Consider the following 26,369-nt stretch of genomic DNA (forward strand, 5'->3'; position numbering starts at 1 on the left):
ATATATATATATATATATATATATATATATATATATATATATATATATATATATATATATATATATATATATATATATATATATAATATATATATATATATATATATATATATATATATATATATATATATATATATATATATATATATATATATATATATAATATATATATATATATATATATATATATATATATATATATATATATATATATATATATATATATATATATATATATATATATATATATATATAATATATATATATATATATATATATATATATATATATATATATATATATATATATATATATATATATATATATATATATATATATATATATATATATATATATATATATATATATATATATATATATATATATATATATATATATATATATATATATATATATATAATATATATATATATATATATATATATATATATATATATATATATATATATATATATATATATATATATATATATATATATATATATATATATATATATATATATATATATATATATATATATATATATATATATATATATATATATATATATATATATATATATATATATATATATATATATATATATATATATATATATATATATATATATATATATATATATATATATATACTCCCAATAGTACAACTCAAATACTATCAGTCGAATCGAAACTGAGTCAATATCTTTTGATTCGTAATTTCCAAAAAAATTACGCTAACCACTTTTGGTATCGACATCCCCACCACCACCACCACCACCAAAAAATCCTGGATCCTTCACTGCAAAAAAGTAGGTACTTATTTTAAAAAAATATTTTAAGATCGAAGTTTTGACTTGAACATTAAAAGCATAACTTGGTATATGTTAAGTTTATAAACCTTGAGTGCATTCATGTTTATAAAATTAACATATACCAAGTTATGCTTTCAATGTTTATAAACTTAATGTTTATAAACACTCAATGTTTATAAACATTAAGTTTATAAACATTGAGTTCCATTAAAAGAGATTCACCATTAACAGTTCTGTTAACACCAAATATAATTCTACTTGTATATTTTTGTTTGCTATAAATTTTTCTAAGCTTCCCATAATTGGTACTCTCCCATGTAATATTGCAATAGGAAAGATAACTATGAATAAATGAAAAATATATAATTTTTAAAGACTTGGTATTAAGAAATGGTTTAACTTTATATAACATTGAGATATATTTTGTTTTCAATAGATTTAATATGATATTTCCATGATATATTTTCATCTATAATCACTCCTAGAAAGTTAACCGTTGACTCTCTTTTAATAACTGTTTTATTTATAAAGAGGTTGGGTAATTTTAAAGAAAAGTTATCTCCGCTAATAGGTTTGTGGAATAAAATAAATTTAGTTTTCCCAACATTTAATGAAAGTTTATTATTTGTAATCCAATAATTTTATAATTCTTCGTTACATATTCTAAACAGATCTTTTATATTACTGTTTGAATAAAAAAAAATTCGAATCATCAGCAAATAAAATAACATTAAAAATTTTGAATAATAAATATAAATCATTTATATAGAGTAGGAATAATAGTGGGCCTAAGATTGATCCCTGGGGAACACCACAAGTTATAGTATGTTTTTCTGTTTCAATTGCTGTATATATTATGTATTGTTTTCTGTTTGGCAGGTAACTTTTAAAACCATAGTAAGCTATTGTTTAGTATTTCATACAGTTCTAGTTTTCATGGTTCTAGTTCATTAGTTATCATGGTTAACAGTGTCAAATACTTTTGACAAATCAATAAAAACTCCTAATATATAGCAATCATTATTGAACCCATTGAATATGTAATTTATTAGCTCGATTAGGGCATGATCTTTTGAAGGATTCTTTTTGAGCCCAAATTGTTTATTATGCATTATATTGCTCTCAGTTAAATAACTATTGAGTCTATCATACATAATTCGTTCTAACAGTTTTGAGAAGCGTGGTAAGACAGAAATAGGTCTATAATTAGACATATTTGTGTCATCGCCAAATTTAAAATTAGGTATGATAATAGCAATTTTTAATTTCTCTGATACAATTCCGGATTTTAGTGAAAGGTTAAAAATGTAAAACAGTGATGATTCAATAAAATCAAATACTGCTATAACAACATTCACGCTAGTTTTATCTATGCTAGCACATTTATTATTTTTTAGGCAGTTAAAGGCATTTCATAACTCACTTATGTTGAATTTTACTTCTTTCATAGATGTATTGGTTGACTTCATATAAGATTTCATATAAGATTTTATATAGATTCAAAGTTTGAGGTGTTTTTTGGAATTTCATCAGCTAACGATGGGCCAATCTCAAGAAAAAATTTATTGAGCTTTTTAATTATGGCTTCTTTATTATAAATCATTTCCCCCGTTAACTAAGAGTTTTTGTGGCAAATTATTTTTTGGACATTTATTTTTACCGATTATCTGCTTAATCACATTCCGCGTTTTTTGTGTGTTTCCGCGTGTTTTTTTTCCAACAACCTTGCATAATAATTTTTTTTTGCATGTTTCTTTGTTTTTTCAAACACGTTTTTATAATTTCTGTATTTCAAACATGTTTTTTTTTAGTTTTTATTTTCTCTTTGATGATTTGTACAAACCTTTGGTCATCCAAGGGTTTAAAAGTGAATTAGAATTTATAATTTTTTTGTTACTGGAAATGCCAAATCATAGTGCTTACAAAACTGTGCCAAAAATAATTTATACGCATTATTCGCATTTTGATATTGTAATATAAGATTCCAATCAGTTTTTTCACATAAAAAATTTCGAAAGTATAATATAGAGTTTTCATTGATTTGTCGTATTAAGATTTTTGATTTGGAGGCAGAACGGTTAAGGGTAATATTATCTGTAATTAAGAATATTGGGTAATGACCAGATGTTATGTCGGATTTGATTATACCTGATTTTAAGAAGCAATTATGAAAATTATTAGTAAATATATAATATATTCACTAATAATTTTCATAATTGCTTCCTAAAATCGGGTATAATCAGAAAATAATTATCTACAGCGGAGAAAATAGAATTAGCCTCACCTTTATTTTTCGTTGTAATTAAACAAAAATGGCAGTGAAACAATTATTACATCTACTTTATTTCTTATTATCTTCTACTACAACTTAAAAGTTTATAAATTGGTATGTTTAATTAATTCCAAATGGAAAAAAAATTAAAAGTATTCAATTTGTGGAGAAAATAGAATTAGCCTCATTTACGTTATATACAAGAAAATACAGAAAATATTTTGTTTTTATGCTCATTTAATATTTAGTATTGCTTCCTGATTTTTTAATGACTTCAAATATGCAACTTGACATACATAGTCACAAGATTTTGGATAGTTCCTATAGATATTTCATTCCAAGCTTCCCTGGTACGAGTTTTCAGCTCCAAGGTGGATTCAAATTGCTTACCATTTTCATAAACCTTTCTAGAAAGTATTCCTCATAGATTTTTAATTGAGTGAAGATCTAGACTACATGTGGGCCATTCCATTATGTGAAAATTTTTTTCTCTAAACCAAGCTTTTGTAAGCTTTGAATTATGGATAACAGCATTATCTTGTTGAAAAGTGAAATTTTCAGACATCAGTTCCTCACCATGTTCAAGCAAACTTATTTCTAATAAGTCAATGTAGTCCTGTGAATTCACTTTTGTTGAAATCTATGCCAGTGGGAGTTTTCCAGCAAAGGAAAAAGCCCCTCAAACCATAACAGTTTCACCACCAAAGTTACGACTCATCCAAGTTTCTTTCTCTTTTCGAAGATTGTGCCAGTAATATTGATAGCCATCAGGACTATCTATATTGAACTTTTTTTCATCACTAAAAAGTACTTGATGCCACTCTTCCTGCCAAGACATGTGTTCTTTTCCAAATTGTAATCTAACTTCTTTATGACGAGGAGTAAGTTTTGGTTTTGGTTTACGCTTTTTCCAAACTGTGTTTGGATCTTCATGTAAGATTTGTCTCACACGTTGAACAGACACAGGTAATTGTAAATCAGCACAAATTTGAGATGCAGTCATGTGCTGAGCAGCAGCATAATGTACAATAACTCATTTAGTACGATTATTAATTTTACGCTTGCCACAACTTCCCTTAAACGCTCCATAATTAACCCCAATCTTGAAGTAATTATTAACCACTTTTGGAGAAGTAATTATTAACCACTTTTAATTTTCTTAGCAATTTCCCGATTAGATAAGCCTGTATCTTTGTATGCTTTGATTACTGCTAATTCTTCATTCGTTAAACGCTTACCACGTCCCATTTCAAATTAAGGTATCAAAAACCAAATGTTAACTTTATGAGCACTGATTTCACAGTCTTTGTTTAACTTACAAATAATAATAAAAAACTAAGACACAAATGCGTATCACCAGATCAAAATATACAAGTAAATTGTTGATGAGGCTAATTCTATTTATTACCGCAAATATCAAGTATTATACACTTTATGGTTTTATCAAATGTACCACAATTTAATTATGCTATATTATAATCTAAAAAGTTGTTGTTTGTAACAATTATTATACGTGTGTGCAGGGTCGTACCGAGCCAATTTTGCGCTTCGGGCAAGAAAAGAAAATCGCGCCCCCTCTTCCCCTCCTTTCCCCCTCCCCCTCCTTAAAAAAAAAAGAAGAAAATTAAACGAAAAAAATGATTTATTGATCACAAAATTTATCACATCAAGTTATAAGTAAAATTTGTCATTAAGGTTGCACAAACTTTAGTTCAATGCCACTTTTCTGGCTTTTCTTGAGGCAAATTCACTAATGACATCATCAAAATCAATGTTGTTTGCCACTTCATTTTCAATTGAAATCATAGCCAAACTAGACAAACGTTCTTGGCCAATTGTTGACCTCATATAGTGTTTTATGAGCTTAAGTTTACTGAAACTTCTCTCACACGTAGCAACTGTGACTGGTATGGTGAGGAAGATGCGAATAGCAATTTTTGTGTTGGGATAAGCATCGGTCAAAGAATATTTATAAATGAGTTGCAAAATGTCGATCGTGCTAGATTTTTCAAAAGTTGTCCATCATTGCGGCACCTTGATATTTAAAGCTTGCCATTTCTGACTGGAAATCGGAAGAATCTAAATCTGCCTTGTCAATTTGAGATAAATTTGCAGCTTTTTTCTTGAGTTCATCCACTGAACTTTTAGAGAGTGAATGCCCACTGAGGTAGCCAAAATCAGAGGATACAGCAGACATCAGCCTCAAACCGCCACTCTATTTGTGTAATAATGCTGTCAAACACAAGGTTGCACTGAGATTCGAATTCTGTTTCTGCTGTTAGAAGGTGAGAGTCATCTTCAGCTTCATAAAGTGCTATTCGCTTCACTTTGCGCTTCCTCTTAATTGGAAAGCCACCATCAATTCCGCTCTGGTTAGCTTTTTCTGTGGCATCTTTAATAATATTGTCCACCCCAACATCTCAAAAATTCTGAATGAAAGCCTTCAACCATTTCATTTTTTTTACGGCAATGTCAATTGAAATGGTTTTTGACTGAAGCAGTTTGTTTTCCCGGTCAATTAGAGAAAGAATTTGACACCAGAAATCCAACAAACACAAAAAAATGAAATCAATATGAATGAGAAGTTTTTTTGCACTGCTAACTGTGACAGCATTTGTCATGGGATTGTGGATAATGGATTCCAAAACTTGAAGAACATCTTTGATTTGTCTGTGCAGTGGTGTAATTGCTTCTTTTTTGGTAGAACATCTTGTATCACTATTTCCCTTGAGATGGTCAACGTTTTCATCAGTTTTTCCCATCTTGACGTGAAGCTTGAAAAAAAGTTAAAGATGGCTTGAACCTTTCCAAAAAACGTAATCATGAGTGGGGAAACCTCAGCAGTATGAACACCAACAAGATTTAAAGTGTGAGCTGCGCATGGAAAAAATCTTGCTGATTCATTAAGAGAATGGATGCGAACTTTGACGCTATTGTATTTTCCAGACATATTGGCTCCATTGTCATAGCTTTGGCCCCGGCAATCGGAAATGGTTAGACCATCCTTCTCCAATTTTTCAGTTATCTCTGTTGCAAGACCTTTTCCGGTTTTTTGGTGAGATTCAATAAAGTCCACAAAGCTTTCCTTAATTGTGCAGGCTTCATCACTGATGTGGACATACCTGATGATCTGAGTCATCTGCTCTTTGTGGGAGGCATCTGGAGTGCAGTCAAACAGAATAGAGTAGTATTTAGCTTCTTTGATGTTTGACAAAATTTCTTTCCTGACTTTCTGCCCAAGTAACTCAATCAGCTCATTTTAAATTCAAGGAAAAAATGTAGGATGTTGTGGTTTTTTTTGCTTTAATGGACGCAATGTGTTCAGCCACTAAAGGATAGTAATGGCTAATCAACTCAATTAAGCTCAGAAAAATGCCACTGTTTTGTTGACCAATGTCTTCTGTTGTTCCCCGAAGGGAAAGATTGTTCTTGGCACAGAAAAAAATTGCATCAACAATCACTTTTAAGATATCTCTCCGCTTTTTCATCTCTCCACTAATAACTCTCTACAGATCAGAATTCAGGGTCTTTCCTTCCTTGAGGTTTTTTTCAAGAGTTTTCCGATCAGAATAGCATCTTTGGTGTTCATTGTTGTTTTCATGCTCAGGAATTCTTGGGTTTAGTTTTTTCCAGTCACAAAACCCTTTAGAAATTTCTAAGAAATTGTTGGTTTTTGTTGTTAAAAATAACAAACAGCAAAAACAAAATAAAGAATCTTTTTTATTGCTGTACTGCAGCCAAGTGCGAACAGATTTTTTACGATTGGGATGAATTTTTTCATACCATTTTGAGCTGAAGTGTCGCATTCTGTTGTCAAAATCACACAGCGTGTTTGGGAAAAATTCTCTTCTGTCTTGCTCTGACCTATGCTCAATCAAAAAGCATCTTGTTTTGTCCGTTATTCTAGGCCGTGTTGCTGGATCCCTATGTTGAAAATTTTCTTCCGAGGCCATTGGAATTTCTGAGATTTCTGAATGAAGTTTATCCTCGTCCATTTCAGCTGGGCCTGAAAGCTAGGCATTTTCATCTTCCCTGGTTGGTTCTGAATCAGTAGTGCAAAATTCTTCTTGACTTTGGCTGATGAAAATCTCCTCTTCAATTAATTCCAAATGATGATCTGAACTCAATTATAGTCAATTATAGGATCTGTTGAATTGTCATTAATTTCAATACAAATATCCTCTGAAATAATTTGTTTCTCCACTGAGTTTGTTATCAACCACTTTTTGAAACAGTTTTGTAGTTTCTCGTCACTTTCTTGGCGCTGTTTTCTTTTCTTCTTAAATTCAGCACCAGATAACTTTTGGGTTTGACTTATAATAGAATTATAATGCTCAAAAGTTATCAAAGGTATATTTGTGTTATAGGGCGCTTTTTTGTTCAGTATATGAGCTTTAATATTTAAGAGTTTGTGTCAAGAGGCGGAATTTTAATTAATTTTCTGTTCAACAGCAGCGACGCCGTGAAAATTAGTTTCATAAACTGATTATTGTTTTTTTAATTTATTAAAGTTTGCGCCCTCCCAATTTTGGCGCCTCAGGCCGCGGCCCGGCCGGCCCCGCCCTTGGTACGGCTCTGTGTGAAATAATGGCGCTCTTAATCTTTCCTTCAATACGTTCATGAAAGTTTAAACTCACTTCTATGTCCTCAACTTCTTTTTCTATCGATTTTATTTTCTTACAATTTTCACTGATATATGATTCAACTTTATCCAAAGTTGAACCATATATCAGCTGCTGTTTAATCATGTCTTCAGTTTCCTTCTTAAACTCCTTAAACAATTTTTTTGACATTTTCTTAATTTGTTCACTCGTAACCGCCATAATTATTTAACATTATATAAATATTTTTAAATTTTATTATTTTTTCAAGTAATATAAAACTTTACATTTTCTTTTATTTTTTTATTTGCCTCGCTGTTAAAACGCACCGTTCTCGTTGAAGACCACTTCACTTTTAGCTTGATGATGTTTGCTTTTGCCACCAGTGTTATCCTCGCGAATTGACTTGCTTGTACAAATTTTGGGCACATTTTAGTTTTACCGATCAAAACAAATCTTGATGATTTGAAAATCAAAATTATAGAACAAAATTTTCTAATGTAAAAAATAAAGAAGATAAAGAGAATGAACATTTTTTAAGTTTTGAACTAAATTTTTAGGTTTTTAAAAATATTATACGATATTTTGAAAAAAATATTGTATAATAATAATAAAGCTGTTGTACTACAACAACTCATGGTTTTGTGATCATAAGATAAAAGATACCTTGATAAATCTTTTTATTATAATGAATGTTTTTTATAATAATAATAATAATAATAATAATATATATATATATATATATATATATATATATATATATATATATATATATATATATATATATATATATAGCATTTGTATCCAGAAAAAAAAAGTATATATATCATTATATATTATTATATAAGTATTATTTAAGTGTATATACATATAATATATATATATATATATATACTTATTTATATAAAATATATATATTTAAGTATTATATAAGTACATATATTATTATATATTATTATATAAGTTTTATATTTACGTTAACGATTTCTATAAATAGACTGCTCGATGTTCTTAAAGAACACAACAATAATAATTTAAATTAAACCTATTATTGTTAAGCTCAAATGTTCATAAAATGTTTCGTAAGTTTTTTTTAAATTTATAGGTAATAAGTGAAAAAGGTAAAAAAAAGGTCTAAGTGACATATTAATCCAACATTGATAGATATTTAAAAAATTAGTTACCCCGCAATGGTAAAAATGAAGAAAATTTTTTTGCAAATTATAAAGCAAGTTGCAACGCTAAACGTGTAAATTAAAAAACTTTAATAGTATATATCTTGCAGAGAACTCAGCAAAGTTATAAGTTACTTTGTAATTTGTATTATTTCACATAAATTTTAAACTTATAATAAAAAAAAAATGGTAAAATACAGAAAAAATCCGTAGATTAAAGTATTTTCTTTGAGATACAAAACGTTTATTATGTGAAACTTCATATAAGCCTGACTTATTTGCTGAATTTATGATTACAATACATAATAAACAACTTTTGTAAATAACTTCATCTACGATTATAATAAAAACATCCATTTTTTAAAAAAAGTGCTTAAAAACCCGAAGTTATCATATGACTCTTACCCCTATGAATTTGTGCAACTTAACCTGTAGAATGAGTCTGTGTTTTTTAGATTTTTGTTTTTGAAAAAGATTTTTTACGTCGCTTTTTTTTAGTATGTTCATATACCTTTTAGTTTTCAGTAAAACTAAAAAAAGTATTCGATATTATAAAATAACTTGCGCAAGTTATTTTATATCGGAAAAAAGAAATTTTAATGACTTTTTCAGTTGTTATTTTGTTACAATATTTTTTTTTTAACTGACGATTTATCCTTATAGTTATTGTGAAAATATTTGCAAAAAGTAGATTTAAAAATATTCTTTAAATGTCGCAACCTGTTGCTATTAGCCCCGACCACCCCAATACTTTTCTCAATTCAGCTTTAAACAGCTTTTTGAAAAAATTAAACTCATTTTGAAAAAAAAATCGTGTATTTCAAATTTTTTTTTTTTCTTTATAATTAAAATCATCAGTAGTGTAGCAAAAAGTTATTGATCCTCCACAAAGTTTTCATCCCTTAAATTACTTTCTAAAGTCACCATATTTTTTTTGAATATTATAATAAAATAATGTTAACATTATATTACAACACTAACAATGCACTAGGCAAAATGTTTCACGAGAGCGTATTACGAGAGCGTATCTAATTTTGTACTAAAAATGTTTTTTCAATTGTATTGGTGTTAAATGCATTGAAAAATCTTCTTATTACTTTGCCTTGCCATGGCAACTTGTAATTACATTGTTGTTATAAAAATATGTATGGTAAAAAATAATAATAATAAAAACAACTCATAAAACAAATCAAATAAGGCGCTTGCAAAGAGTCATATCACAAAAAATAGATATTTCTATAAGAGTTTGTTTTGGGTAGGGATACTTATTTAAATAAGAGAAGCATTTTTCTAAAAGGGGGCTAAGTTGATTTTTTCCAAAAAATTGAGTTTTTTAACATTCTTCATTGAAAATGGTACAAATCTATGTTTGTATGATTAAAAAGTTGTTCGTCATCTTTATTTGCGGTTATAAAATTATGGAGATTCATTTTTACATTTTTTTTTTCTTTTTATTTATTTATTTTTTCTTCTTCAGGTATACCATATAAAGATACATGTGTGTGTGTGTGTGTGTGTGTGTGTGTGTGTGTGTGTGTGTGTGTGTGTGTGTGTGTGTGTGTGTGTGTATATATACATATATATATATATATATATATATATATATATATATATATATATATATATATATATATATATATATATCTTGAGCAGAAATCAAGAAATGGGCAAGAACACTTGGCTCTTTGTTAATTATAATCTTCTTTCTGTTATCCAATTTTTTTTTTTACCGATATACACATCAGTCCTTTGATACTATAATGTTTTAATTTTGAGAGTAAAATGCCATGGTCAACTGTATCAAATGCCTTTAAATACTCCCTGTCATGCTCTCCTTTATTAAAAAAATTGAAATATTTTATTTGTTAATTTAAATAGCATGCTCTGTTGAACAACTTTTTTGAAAATTAAATTGGTTTTTATATAAAAATTTGTTTTGCTTCAAGTAATTATAAACTCGATTACTTTTTTATAAATTTTAGAGAACACTGATAGAAGAGAAATTGGACTGTAGTTAGACATATTATTACAACCTCAATTTTTATAAACAAAATTGACTTTAGGAACTTTTAACATATCAGGAAAAGAACTGTGTTCTAAAGAAGATGATATTAAATAAAATAAGGATTTTCTAATAGATTCAATGACATTGCTAGTAATGTCGTCATATCTGCACGACTTATTTCGCTTTAGTTTAATCAGTGCTTTGTTAAATTCTTTATTGAATGTTTTTTAATTTGATATAAATGATAGGTGTTTTTCAAAAACATTTTAATTTTTTTTTTGTTTTTTTTATTTTAGGTGCCCCAAGAAGTCCTAACGGTCTTTTCACAGAGCACCGCGAGAAATGCATTTATCCAGGAAGTTCACGCCTCTTTCCATATCGTGACGCGAAAATATGTCCAGAGCTCGTTTCGAACCTGGATCTCCTGCTTATTAAGCAAGCGTTCTAACCACTGCTCCACGGCCGCACAAAAACATGTTAAATGTGACTTAGTTGTTTTTAGAAAAGACAAATAAAAGACTAGTTTAACTTGATGTTTTTTTTTCCTCCAGTTTTTTTTTCCTCCAGTTTTTTTTTCCAACTATTGAACTTGATCGATTGCGTTTTAGATTTTTTAAAAAAGATTAAGGGTGGAATGCAAGAAGCGAACTTGAGTCAAGTTCGACTTGAACTTTACATTGTAACCAATAGCGGCAGAGTATTTTTTGAGGGGAAAATCCATACTCTGCCGCTATTGGTTACAATGTAAAGTTCAAGTCGAACTTGACTCAAGTTCGCTTCTTGCATTCCACCCTAAAATGTTTAAAATTAACTAAATGTTTAATTAAATAACTGTTTTAATGAAAAAACCCGTCACGCATCAAGATTTTTAATAACCAAAGCATTCATGCGGTATGAAGTGTATTAAAACTACCCACATTTTGAATGACCCATATTTAGCACAATTTTTTATTATTGACTCAAATTCCGATAGACAACTGTTGATAAAGCTAAAGCATGCCTTCTATTTTGCATTTTCAGTAAACAATGAATATTTTCTTTTTAAGTTTGAAATAAAATAAAACAAATTATATTTACAGTTAATTAATTTATATTTATAATTAATTAAATTGTATTTATAAGTTATCCTGGTAATTATTTGCAAATCATAGTATTTCATATTTGTTCACTAGTTTACTATATAGGTATAATTTAAATGTTGTATAAATAAATGCAGTTTATTTATTTAAACAATTTTTAATTTCTGTTTAACATACCTTACTAATTTATTATATCTTTGAATTTCATAAAAAATATTGCTTTTTGAATATAAAACGACAACCTAAGACCGATTACGACATTCTTTTAAACGGCTACCATGAATTGTCAAAAGGAAGTAAATTACAGTTTATTTTCTCGAAACACGTAATAATGTTATATTATAAGAACCACGTTTTATTATTTTAAAGTAAAAACAATGCCTTAATTGTATTCTAAAATCGTATTATTCATTTAAATTGTATTATTCATTAAAATACTAAACAAATAACTGTAGCATTCAAATTATTGTGACATGCCTCCTTGTGCCATACTTCCTTTTGCCAAAAAAAAAAACATAAAATAACTTATAGTTTAAAAAATATAATGTTTATAATATAAAAATATAAAATGTACTTCACAAATAATATAAAAAGAAATTAAGTCTCAATTTAGTAACATATTTTAAGTACTAATTAGTACTTAAACGCATAGTTTCTTGTAATATGTAAAAGAAAAATCATTACTAAATTTAATTTAAAAAAAATTACAAAAATAAAAATACAAAGTATAAAAATAAAATAAAAGTACTAACATTGAAAATACAAAAAAACACTAAACTTGAAAATGAAACAATTTTATCTTCAAGTACATTAAAGTTAATTTGTTTTTATTTAGTTAAAATGAGCTCAAAGATCCTTCTTCTGGCCGCAATAGTTTTAGTATTTTGCAAATCAACAGTTTTTAGTCAGCAAACACCTGCAGCAACAAACCCAACAATAGCGATAAAATTTGATAACTTTATGAATCAAGTCAAGACTGTAAGTTTAAAAGATTTTACTTTTTATTATATGAGATAAAATTTTAATGAATATATTTCCAACAACTCATACTCTAACTCCAAAGGAGAAGTCAAGAGATTAGACACTAAAGAGATTAGACACTAAAGTGCCCCTAAATAAAAAATTTCACTGCATAAACATAATACAAATAAAAAGCTACATATTTTTAAAGGCGATGATATTGTTTTTTACCAACTATTTGTATTATTAACATTATTATTATCATTATTATTACATTTATTTCGCTGTTTAATAAGTAAAAATCAAGATATATAAAAATAAAAAAATACAAAGAGACTCAAAGAGATTGAAGATAACAATACGTGTTATCTTCATCCTCTTTGAGTTTAAAATAGAGTTTTAATTATATTGACAAGTACTATTTGTAAATACTATATATTTATATATTTGTTATACTATTTGTAAATATTAATGCTTATAGATAATTGATGCTGTCAACACGTACAATACCGAATACCTCAACATGTACAATACTAAATTAGGAGCTTATCAAAATATGATAGATATATATCACAAGAGCAACAGTCAACTTCACATTGACTAAATATATTGAATAAATATAACAAATTTCTCTCAGTTCTCTATTTCCTACCGGGGCTCCTACATATATAACAAAATAATATTCGAAAATATAAAACTTAATACATTAAATAAAACTGCCACGTTGAAAAAAAAATATAAAACGCCTCACAATCAATATTAACAGTTATATATAAACATGTATAAACTTGACAACAAGATTTATTCTAAAGTGTTTATTTGTATCACTGACTCGTATTATTTAACGACTTATGACTATATCAAAATATAAATTAGGTTTTATGTAATATATCTATATATAGATTATATCTAAATATAAATTAGATTTCATTTAACTATTTAAAGAGATTCCTATCGATTATAAGACTTTATTCATTCATTATAAGATTTCATTCATTCATTGTCTTCTACGAGTTTGCTTTATAACAACATGTTTTTATTTGAGGAAACGACTGTTTTTTTTATTTTTAAAGAAATACTGTAAGTTTTTATTATAAGAAACATTATTTATTAAATTACGTTATACTTTATTAAACTTGTAATATTAGGTTACATTATGTTAAATATTTTATATGTTGAATTTTAACAATGTCATGGAATGGCAACACAATGAACTATAAATATATTGAAATAAAAAAATAAATGAATTCATATATCAAGTAGTTGAGCGCCTTTATAAAACTTTCTGCCGTTTAGGATCCTGCTGTTATCTGATAAGTGAACTTGACTTTTTTTTTTTTTTACTTTAAAAAACAGTAATTTTTTTTTGAAATTAAAACTTCTATTTTTAAGTTTAAAAACGAAACAATTTACTTTTTTTATAAATACTAAAGTTCTAAGTCGTCAACAGTTTTAAGAAATGGAGAGAGACTCTAAACGTAATAGATTTTGAAAAAAACGCGTTTTATCAGCATTGTGATAATTTTTCGAGAAAAAAAAAATATTTAGCCTTCCGAATATTTGAAATTTTATTTTATTTGATAGTTTCACCCCCTTCTATAACATTTATATGACATTTTTGTCGTTGTTTTTTTTTTTGCCTATTTAACTCCCTTTCTTAGTTCAACAAATTTTGGCAAAAAAAAAAGCAATATCAGTCTCAAATTTTTTGTTCAATTCTGCTACAAAAACTCTGAAAGATTTAGTAATAAGTAATGCTGCGTTATTGCTCGTAGCTGCGGGTGGCTCTTCTGAACTATTTCATAAGCGCGCTTACCACTGCGCTACGGCTGCTCTGAATTGCTGTACAGGCATTTTGAAGGCAAAAACGCAGTCAAAAACTGCTTCAAGAAAAGCATCAAGGAAATCAAAAGTGCATTATAACAGATAATGAAACTTGCTTCGAAATTGAGTGTTCGACGCTTCCAGGCTAGCAATTTTATACAAAAAGGAACGAGACCTGACGTTTTGATGTTCAAAATTTGAATGAAAGAATGTTTAAAAAAGCGACTAATACATATGATTCAAAAGCATGATGATCCCCATCTGCATCTTGCCATTGGTCTAAAAACTTATGCATGGTGACCGCACTAAATAAAAAAATATCTTCAATTTTGAAAAAAATGTCTACTATATCTAGAGTTCTAAAATAAAAAAAATCTAAAGGTCCTTTAGAAAAAAAGTGTGAGGGGAGGATAACAACGTTGAGCAGACCCGCTGTTGTCGGCTCTGCTCAACGTTGTAATGGCGAGTTAGTTAAACTTAAATCAAAATTATTTACGAAAATCTCATCTTTGACAATTTTGTTTGTTTTGTTTTTCTTTTTTTATTACTATATAATCTGGTAAAATGCCGTTGTACATAAAGTTTGGAAATAAGTTTAGAAAACTCGAAAAAGATCGTAAGATCCTATCGCCGAGAACCATTTAACAATACAGTCGTCCCCCGGTTAACGAACCCCCCTGTTAGCGAACTTTCGGTTAACGAACCGAAAGTTTGCCCAAAATCCTCCCCCGGTTAACGAACCGGAACTCGGTTAACGAACCGGGACCGCCAAATGGCGTGCACACGCGCGTGTTTAGGTCGGGCGCGCCGTCCAGCATTTCCCCCTCAGTTTTGTGAGTGTCATGGAAGCCTGGGAGGTGAATGGTTGTGCTGGGTGTGCTTTTGTTGTTTCATTTTTTTCTTTTCTTGTTTCATTAATATTTTTCATGCATTTTTGTGCTTTTTTCTAGGTTTTTTTCCCACTTGCGATTTTTTCGATTTTGCGATTTTTCAAAATGTCGAACCCTGCGAAAAAAAGCAGAAAAGTTTTCACTCTTGAAGAGAAAAAGACAATCATTCAAAGAGTGCAAAAAGGTGAAAAGCAAAGTGACCTGGCTAAGGAGTTTGGTGTGAATAAATCAACCATTGGCACCATCATCAGCTCGAAGGAAAAAATCTTGGCTGCTGCTCAAACTGCTACAAAAGGATCCACAAAAATTGTCAGCAAAAAGCAAAGGCACCCAGTCATGGATGAAATGGAGCAGCTCCTGATCCTCTGGATTGAGGACATGCAGATGAGAGGGGATCCTGTGTCTGGTGAGCACATTTGCATGAAAGCAAGGAAGATCTTTGAAGAACTCATGAATCCACCAATTAAAAATTTTTTAATGGCGGCCTATGGGAAAACGCGTTTCGGTTAACGAACTTTTCGGATAACGAACTAGTTCGTACTCCGAATTAAGTTCGTTAACCGGGGGACGACTGTATAATAAAAATATAACCAGGTATTTAAAGAATACAATAATATATCGTCTATAATATAACACACACACACACACACACATATATATATATATATATATATATATATATATATATATATATATATAGTCTTCCATAACTTTTTTCGCCTTATTAATAACAAATATCAAACAAAATACTCTATCAATAACTACTTTTTTTTTTTTTTTTTTTTTTTGTTCATTTAACAATATTCTCTGGTAAAAGTGTCGTTGGTACATAATATATAAAGAACACGGAAACTCGAAGAGGATCATAAGATCCTGTCACCGAGAACCGTTTAACAATACAAAAATTATAAACCAATTATTTCAAAAAAATATAAAATAAAAAGTAAATACCGTTTAAGATAACCTTCATACAAATAAAATAACCTCAACTATAAAACACCGTTTAACTAAACAATAAAAAAATAAAATAAAATATTTGAAATTAGTAAATACCGTTTTTATGAAAACCGTCATACAAATAAAATACCGATTAAAAAAACAATAAAAAATAAAAACAAATATTTTAAATTACATTTAGAAGCACTTATAAAAGAGAAACGAGATCAGAAGAACTCGAAAATATTTTCTATTGAGAAAATAACTTTTTTCAGTTTGTTTTTGAAAGAAGAAAAATTCCAACTTTGGGAAAAATTTTAATCATACTACTATATTCAAAAAACCTCTTTAAGACAATCTAAGTTCTCAATATCCAGCAGAGGACCCCAATTGTGGAACTCATTTCTAACAAACAAAATAAAAACGATAAACTCATTCCAACATTTTAAATGCGTTGTAAAACAACAGCTACTAGACCTCAACATTAATGAAACAATCTCTTATTTTTAAAATTTTTTCTTATTTTTAAAATTTTTCCTTTTTCAATTTAAATCTTCACTTTTTCTTGAAATTCTATTATATTACTTGCTTGTTTATTTAATGATGTTCATCGTAAAAGAAGTAAAAATAAAAAAATAAATAAAAAAAAAATAAAAAAATAAAAAATAAAAATTATATGTATTATAAATATTTTATTATATTTGTATTTGGTCTATATTTTGTTATATTTTGTCAACGACAAAAATGGGGCAAGATGATAAGACTATTGTCTTCTACTGCTCCAGTCATATATTTCACGTTAAAATATTGTACAAACTTATATTAATAATGACGAATATATATATATATATAAAATATATATATATATATATATAAAATATATATATATATAAAAAAAAAAATATATATATATATATATATATATATATATATATATATATATATATATATATATATATATATATATATATATATATATATATATATATCAATAAGTTAGGTTTTATCTGAAACAAAATAAATGAAATTTTTGTTTCATACAATTTTTTTGTTAGTGTTTAAAAGAAAATTTATTAAACAATTTTTTTTTTTGTTTAAGCAGAATTGAAGACATTAATAAAGTCTTATTTAACTTTTTTTAGGATTTTGCTCTGCCGGTTTGCTTCAAGTTATTTTTAATAAACTTTAAAAGCGACCTTAATTTGGATATGGTTATAGATTATGAGCTGGAACTTTTACAATGTGTTTAAGTCCATAAATTTCCTTAAAAACATGTTTTTTCACTCAAAGATTAAGGTTACCTAAGATTTTCCACGATTTAGTAAAAGCAAACAAAAAAATGGGGGTAGTAGCTTTTATTTTATATTTCTTTTATTTTCTTAATGTTTTTACAATAGGTAAAATAATTCCAACAAAGTCACTTAAAAATACTCTTCAAGAACTTGAGCATCGATTTGGAAATTGAAGCTAAAGTTAGAATTCCATATTATATTGCAATTGAGGAGCCCATTTGCAAAACGCGCCAAGTCCGAGTAAAAAAAAAAAAAAAAAGACTACTTGTAGACTTACCAGGTTACCGAGTAAACTCTTTTTGAGAAAAAAACAAAAAACTAAACTACTTTTACTTCTTCATCAACACAGTTGATATTTTCTTTGTCCTTTTTTATGACCAAGATTTTTTAAATTGGTCTAATATTTAAATAAATGATAGATTTAAGTACAGGTAGACGGGCCCCAAAAACTCATTGAATCCAAAAGCCACACACTCACATTAGTACCAGTAACTCATAGATTAAACCCTATCAAAGAGCAAAATAGATTTTTTTTATTTGACAAAACAATTTTTTGAAAAAAATAATCAAGTTAGCAAATTGTTAGTTATTGTAGCAGTTAAAAGCATTATATATCCTATCACTTTACAAGATAACTTTAAACAGACTGACCTTTCTTCTTTATCTTTTAATTCTTGGTTTTTTATTAACCTTTACCAACTCTAAGACATTTTTTTTTTCATTGATCCGTAAACCTGTGTAACTCTAGCAGTAAAACTTGAGAAAGCCAGGGATTTCTTCAAGTTGAATGCTCTTTTCTGTGAGCTCTTGAATTATCTCTAGTGAACGCTCCAATTTTTCTTTCCAATACTGAGCTAAATTTTTTCTTTTATCAGTAGATTCAATATTCAAAGATATACTTTCAGGGGTTGTTTTACTTGGTCAAACTTGTCCTGATGCATGTCATTAACGTTTAATGATATGGAAGTTACTCCAACACGTCTTGCAGCTTTGATCATAGATTGTTGTGGAATCTAATGATAACCATAAAAGCCTTTTTAATTTCGCGAGTTGAAATCAGTAAAAATATTTTCTTTCATACCACGATAGTCATGATGAAGGTTTTTGTTGAGTTGGTCTAAAAGCTGTGTCATACAAGTGGTATCTGGCGGAACAATAAATATACATATGTTTTGTAAAAACTGTAAAACATCAAAATTAGAGCGTGAGGCCCATCAGAAAGCAAAACTTCTAGCTGTGCCACTTTTTTTAAGTAAGTAATTCATCAAAGTCTTTAATCATAATTAATAACAAAACTTGATCAGATAAACCATGATTGCACATTATTATCAGAAGATGCCGAACATTTGCCACAGCTACCTGTGGAGCCATTTCATTAGCTATTCCAACAGTACTAAAGAGTACTTTACAGACACAAAGGTCTCTTATAATTACAAAGAAATTTGATACAACGTCATCCTTTTAACCTCTATTATAAATATTTATAAAAAAAAAGTGAAAATAATAACACCTGAAATAATATAAAATATTATAATACTTTATATTATTTCAGGTATTATTTCATCTCTTAATATATAAGGTTTTATGTATCATATGTAAATTATACAATAAAAAAATTTAATATTAACTAATCATATTTCCCTAAGGAACATATACATATAAAGTAGTAACTATATACACAAGTAGTAAAACAACGCAGCTCCCCAAGGGAGATTATAAGTAATTATTTATGACATTCTTCCAAACATTAAATTTGTTCATCCTCAAAACCGTATCTTTTGGTCGCTCTTCGGTTTCGATGCGATTGTTTAGGAAGGTGGCTAGATTGCATATATGTTTGCGTTACAATGTCCAACTCCGTATCAAGTAAGGTCTCTTTGTCTGCAACTAGAGATTTGTTGAGTTGCGAAGTATACTCAGAGTGATTGGTAATATTTTTATCAGCATTCTCATTATCCGAACGGGAAGGTTCACTATCTCCTATTGGCGCTTTATCTTTTATAGATTCTCTTCCGCCTAGAAATTTGATGTGCGTATACTGAGGCTCGGCTTCTATTAGTTCAACTTTTTCAACTAGGGGATCGTATTTGCTAGATCGAAGATATTTCTTCACAAACACTTTCCCATGTTCTAGCAGCCAGGTTGGGATAGATTTTCCTTTTAAAAATCTCCGTGGAAAAATGAAGATTTTCTCATGTGGTGTTACATTTGTTGCAGTGTACAGTAATGATCGTAATGAGTGTAATGCATCTTGTAGCACTATTTCCTAGTTTTCGACTGGTAGATTTCTTGATTTAAGAGCCAGTGTCGCTGTTTTCTATACTAACCCGTTAAAGCGCTCTACCTGCCCGTTTTCGCTAGGATTATAAGGTGTTGTTCTGCTAGTTGCAACACCTTGAGTTTGCAGGAAATTATAAAGTTCCTCTGATATTAGAGAGCTACGTCTATCAGAATGAACATAAGCTGGGGTACTGAATAAGGAGAACAAGTTCTTGAAACACTTTAAAGTCGAAGTAGAGGAAGTATCAGGAAAAGGAAAAGCAAATGGAAATCGCAATTATTTGTCAATAGTTGCAAAAATATAGAGATTTTATTATTGTTGGAAGTGGGCCTTTAAAATCTACATCAAGTCGTTTAAATGGTTGGGTTGCTTTATAAGGTGAGTATTAGGTAGTTTGTAAAATCAAGGTTTAAGTTCACAGCAGGTGATACACTGGTTTACAACACTTTTGCTTTCTTCTATGGAATATGACAAATTTCGATTGCAGACAAAATGGTTCATTTTTGTTATGCCTGAATGACACAGAGCATTATAGTGCTCTTATAATTTGTTATTACATATATAGGAACATGTCGAATTTGTGTTTTTATTATTTGGTAATTTTTAATTTAGTAGGGCGGAGCATGAGGAACGTGTTAAACAATCAGCTGCTTGGTTTTATTTACTTGGTCGATACTGTATGTCGTTGCTGTAGCAACTGAGTTCAGTACGCCATCAAATAATTTTGTCGTTTTTAATTTTGCCTCGATGGTTCTGGATAGCTACCTGAAAATGATACTAGAGGATGTATGGTGAAGCATTCACAGTTTTCTCTTTTTATTTTACAGCATGTTTCCCTTTTGCAGCAAAAATAAGACCAGCAGGAGTACTATCAAAACCAAAAATTACGAACTGTGGTTTTTAATTATGATTAAATATTCTCCCTATATCAATCTTTCCAGACCAAAATTCTGTCTCCTTTTGTTCTGCTTCAGTCATAATGTCAGCTTTAATTAATTTTTCTGTAAGAGTGTCTAAAGGCAATCCTGAAAAAAAAAAATAGTAACTCAGTTTTGCTCGAACAATTTTTAATGAATGAAAAGTACAGTAACAATACATAAACAAATGATTGAGTGTAGCTCTGTAATTGTAAAATGTTAAATGAAGCATGTGTGTATATTATATTATAAACTGTAATTAAAAACCCAATATTTACTCATACCATAGGTGGGTACAAGTCATTTTTTCTTTTGCAATTTAGAGCTCTATTATTGATACATTGTCGCTTAAGGGTTAAGATTGAGTTATTTTCTTTAAAGAGCATCCAGAACAATTTACCTAATCTGCGTTTGAAACAAAAAAAATATTAAAAAATAAAGCAAAAAAGGCTTTCTTACAAAGCTAAAACTCTGTAGCTATAGGCAATCTTTTTATATCTTACCATAATGTCTTTTATTTAAAAAAGTTTATAAGAAACAAAAATACTTGTTTTTTGTCAGAGCATTTTTTGCATTTGGTGATAATGCTGTAAATTTTCTCCCACCCGTCAACCTTTTATTTGTGTATTGTCTAACTTTCAGAACTTCAATGACAAGTTTTGTTAGTTTTGCTTTGTTTATGCTTTACATTACGCGATTTTTCTTCTTTCCAAGAGAATTACACAGAACTGTCTTTCAAGACCATTGACTATTTTCCCAGACTTGAAACAATAAATCGTAAACTTGAGTCAATGGTTTATTGTTTTACAATCGTTAATAAGTGGGAACTGTCTTGTTTTAATTGCAAATTGTCCTCTTACATAATTTTCTTTACCCTTTACAGTATTAATAAAAATACCAAAATACTTCTAAACCCCCTGGGAAAAAATATTACTATATAAAAGCATATAAAAAAGCAAAAAAAAGTTACTATTTGTTTTGTGCAAAATATATGACAAAAGAAAAAATCATGTGAATTTTGGGGCTCGTCTACCTGTATATAGAATGTGGAAATGAAAAAAACTCAAAATTTTTTTCTGTAGCTTAGCGCGTTTTGCAGATGGGCTACTCAATTATATTATGTTAAATTAAATCATATAAAACAAAATCTTGATAGACGTATTACATTTTAAATAAATTTTAGAGCGCAAGAACAATCCAGTCGTTAATCTTGCAGACCAGATATTTGACGTCAATATCTTGATTGTTTTAATCTTATAGCTTTGTACAAAAGTATTTTGTACAAAGCTATGAGATCAAAACAATCAAGATATCAATATATTATTTTTTACCACACAGAAAAATAAAATTATTGATAACGTGAGAATTAGAATTATTGTTATTGTTAAAAGAGTCTTTAATCTAAATATATTATTAATCTAACTTAATTTTATCTAAATATATATCTTGGATATTTTTTGACAAATAGTATTTGTCAGAAAATATTTTATATTTGAAATACTTATAATAGTAATATCAACTGATTCATTTCAATAAAAAACTCACGCTAACAAATAGTATGTTATCCTTAATGAAGTACTATGGATGTAACGGAGGTTCTCGGGATGTAACGGAGGTTCTCGGGATGTAACGGAGGTGTATCGGAGGTATAATAAAAGTTTCAAATTTAATTTATTGAAATCGAATTATTATTTAGCAAAACGCATATATAAAATAACATGTTACAGTGCCTTAACTCCTGCTTCGATATGTTGGATTGGTTTCGATTGATTTTCTTAAGTTCTGATAATTCAAATTGGAAGTTATAACAAAAATAAAATGTGAAAACGCAGCGTATTCTATCAAATTTGAAAGTTTTGATTCATGACAACTTTGTTTTGATATTAAAAACTTAAACTAAAATATATCGCAACATTTGCTTATAAACTGTAATTTGAAAGTCTTAGTTTAAACCTCAGGCTCCGATAAACCTCTGTTACGCATCCGATACACCTTCTTTACATCTTTACTATGTTCACCAACATACTCTTAAATCAATTTACTATTCTTTCTTTTAACTGTATTTCAATTTACTATTTTTTCTTAAATCAATTTACTTTTTTTTATTATTATTTTTACTACTATCATACTATTTTTTATTATTATTTTTACTATTATCATTTTACTATTTTTTTTAAATCAACTACTTATTCTTCTAACTTAGTAATATTATCATCTATTTCCATCTCAGCTATTGTTGCATTGTTCAAAGTCAAAAAGGAAGTTAATTTTAATATCTTATATACAGTTTATAATATACATCCAAAAGAGTTATGACATTTTTTCCTATTTCTAAAGTGACCAATCGTCCTCCTTTTGGAACTACAGTCCTCCTTTTTTAGGTCTTGTACTACCTTAATCAGTGTCCTTTCACTTGTCCTCCTTTTTGATATACTTTTGGTACTTACAGAAGACTTAAAAAAATGCAAATCAAATCAGAATGAAACCAAATTGTATTTAATACTAGTAAAGTATTATAATGTTATCAAGTGCATTCAAGTAAATATTCTGAATTTAAGATCTATTAAGGATGAAACTGCTGACATTTTATCACAGCACCTATACATGGTTGCACTAACAGCTGGTTATACAAATTTTGGTGGATGAAGGTGGAAAGAAGCAATGTCCATGTAAAATTACAATACTTACTTCAAAAGAAAATACAAAGAATCGGTTGCAATGCACATATTTTGTCAAATGCAATTAACACAGCATCATGTGCACTGTCAATTGATACTGAAGTTATAATAACCACAGTTTATTTGTATTTTAGTCGTTTTACTTTCGACTAAATGGGACTAATTTAAAACAATTTTGCGAATATTTACGAAGTACTTTTTTAAAAATTTTGTCCTCCATTTCATTGAAAATATAACTTCATTTCAAAAAAGATTTTTTTAACTTAAAATTTTAAAGTTTCAATATCTTTTGAGATTTGATTTTCTTAAGAATAATTAATTTAATGTCTATTTATTTTACTAGTACAATAAGCGAAAGACTCAGATATTGAAGCTAAAATGCAGAAATTGTAAATTATATCTATCTCTTTTTAATACTGTCAAATAAGACAACCTTTCTATCAATTATAAGTCGTTTAATAAAAGTTTTGATTAGAACCAATTGATTTCATTTATCATTTGAAAGAGTTTCTTCCATAGGCGTAGAGAATGGGGTGCAACGAGGCAGGCCGCCCCCCTTGAGTCCATCTTGCCCCCCTTGAAAATTCGTTTGCCTCCCCTTGAAATTTTATCCAATCTTATAATAAATATTATTTCAGTTATATATTTTTAAACAGAGGAAGAAATCAAGTTTTTCCGTAAAAAGCGAAGAAATATATAATCTTTTGCTATAAACATACCCCAAAAAATTGTTTTTAAGATAAAAACTTGGAAAACTTGACGAACGAGGGAATCTTTTTTCAGATAAAAATACGTTTTTTCAATAAAATAAAACTTCAGCCTTTTGATATTAATTTAAGATTTTTTTACGTTGTATACTTGTGCTTTAAAGTAATTTTAAGATTCAAATAAAAATAAAGAATCAATTAAAAAATCTTTAAAAAAAAGCCAGTTAGACAAGGTACCTTGGTGGACTTGACTTAACGGTCGTGAAGCTTATTTTATGCAAATTTCAAAGTAACGGTGAGTTCACTTGACGATAACTTAATGAAGTTTTAAGACTTCAAACACGTCCACCGCTGACGTTTCGACATTTAGTCTTTCTTTTTAGAATTTTAAAAGAAAATTTAAATCGAAGTTTTACTACATTTACATTTTTATACAAACTAGGGTAGAGCTGGGGCTAGTTGAGCAATTTTTACTAATTCTACTGATCTCATGAACGGATTTACGTAGATTTTAAACTATTTGAAAGATAATTTAATCTGCTTAATATTTGTTAAGAAAAGAGAATACTTTTTGCTTTTTTAAAAAAAGTAGTGCCTAAAGTTTGCTGAGCTGCTCAACCTGCCTTAACGGGGTAGGTTGAGCAAAAGAGTAGTGTAATTTGAGCATTCAACAAATCAATGAATATGCATAGTGCAAAACTTGGGTGAATCATCCATAAAATTTTCACTAACGTAAGTGTGTGTTTAATTTTTTATTTTATACACTTTAATGTATTAAATAATAAGAACTAAATAGTGAGAAAGTGTCATAAAATATAAAAATATTATTTTAAACAATTATCTTGAACTTTGGAGCCCGATTTAAAAATTACTAAACTATCTTAAATTATTTTTTATCAAAGTTGTTTCTTTGTTTTAGACAGTTTAGTTTTATTTATTTTTTCAAAACTGCTTAACTTACCCCTACCAGACTAGGTGACACATTAGTTAGGTTTCAAAGAAAACAGTAAGACTTATGAAAAAACGGGTAGTTTTAATCGAAAGTCCGACAAATTGTTAAAATATCAACATTCAAGAGATGTCAGGTAAAAAAATTTATAAGCATCAAAGCAAAAAATAGAAAAACTTTTTTTTTTTACTTTTTTGGTCGTTTATCTTACTTAACTGCTTTCCAACAATATTTTGTAGCGCATTGTGTTAACATTCTAATTCCATAACTTTCAATCATTAGATGTTTTGTCATGTGATGCGTAGTTTTTTAGATTTTTTCAATTGCCTAACTTACCCCTATCCTCAACTAGAAAAAAATATTCGTCGATATTTGTCCAGCTGGGAAGACAAGTAAAAGTGGATTAAGTATGACGCTGTTAAATAAAAAGCTATCTGTTACTAACTAAATCAAGAGAAAGAAAATCCACTTTAGGATTTGTTATTAATGGATTTAATAATTGGAGGAAAGCTCATAAAAAGTTTCGCCGTCATGAAGCCATTTTCACTTAGCCGCTATTGAAGCCATTTTTACTTAGCCGCTAACGAAATGATTTCGGCAAGCACGTCAGATTCTACAAATTTCAGTAAACTTTCTACTCAACATCTACAAGATATGAAGGAGGCAAGAAAAGCTCTCGACCATATTTTTTCTAGTCTAATTTTTCTCGGCTGTCAAGGCTTGGCAATCAGAGACAAGACAAAGGTGTCTTCAAATCTATTCCAGCTCTTAGAACTGAGGTCTAGGGATGTACGGGTTTTGAAAAAACTGATTAATCGACCAGAGAAGTACAAGTGGATATCTCCAGACGTCACAAATTAAATTTTGTTTCATATTTCCTTAGTTATCCAACGTGAGTTATCAAACATAATTAAAAAAAGGGATTTCTTTGGATTCATGATAAATGAATCGTCTGATATCACAGAAATAGAGACAGCCAGAACTAAAA

The 26,369-nt window shown here is 28.4% G+C and overlaps 1 protein-coding gene across 1 annotated transcript in view; it reads left to right on the plus strand.

The window, feature by feature from the left end:
• The first annotated feature begins 667 nt into the window (after positions 1–667).
• LOC100211700 (uncharacterized) overlaps positions 668–26,369 on the plus strand; it is a 65,666-nt gene continuing 39,964 nt past the window's right edge. The window contains exons 1-2 of the mRNA XM_065798198.1: positions 668–812; positions 12,783–12,925. Coding sequence (XP_065654270.1) covers positions 12,788–12,925 — 138 coding nt within the window. The 5' untranslated portion in view covers positions 668–812; positions 12,783–12,787. The remainder of the gene's footprint in view (positions 813–12,782; positions 12,926–26,369) is intronic.

This window comes from Hydra vulgaris, chromosome 05 (assembly GCF_038396675.1).
Source record: "Hydra vulgaris chromosome 05, alternate assembly HydraT2T_AEP".
Taxonomy (NCBI): domain Eukaryota; kingdom Metazoa; phylum Cnidaria; class Hydrozoa; order Anthoathecata; family Hydridae; genus Hydra; species Hydra vulgaris.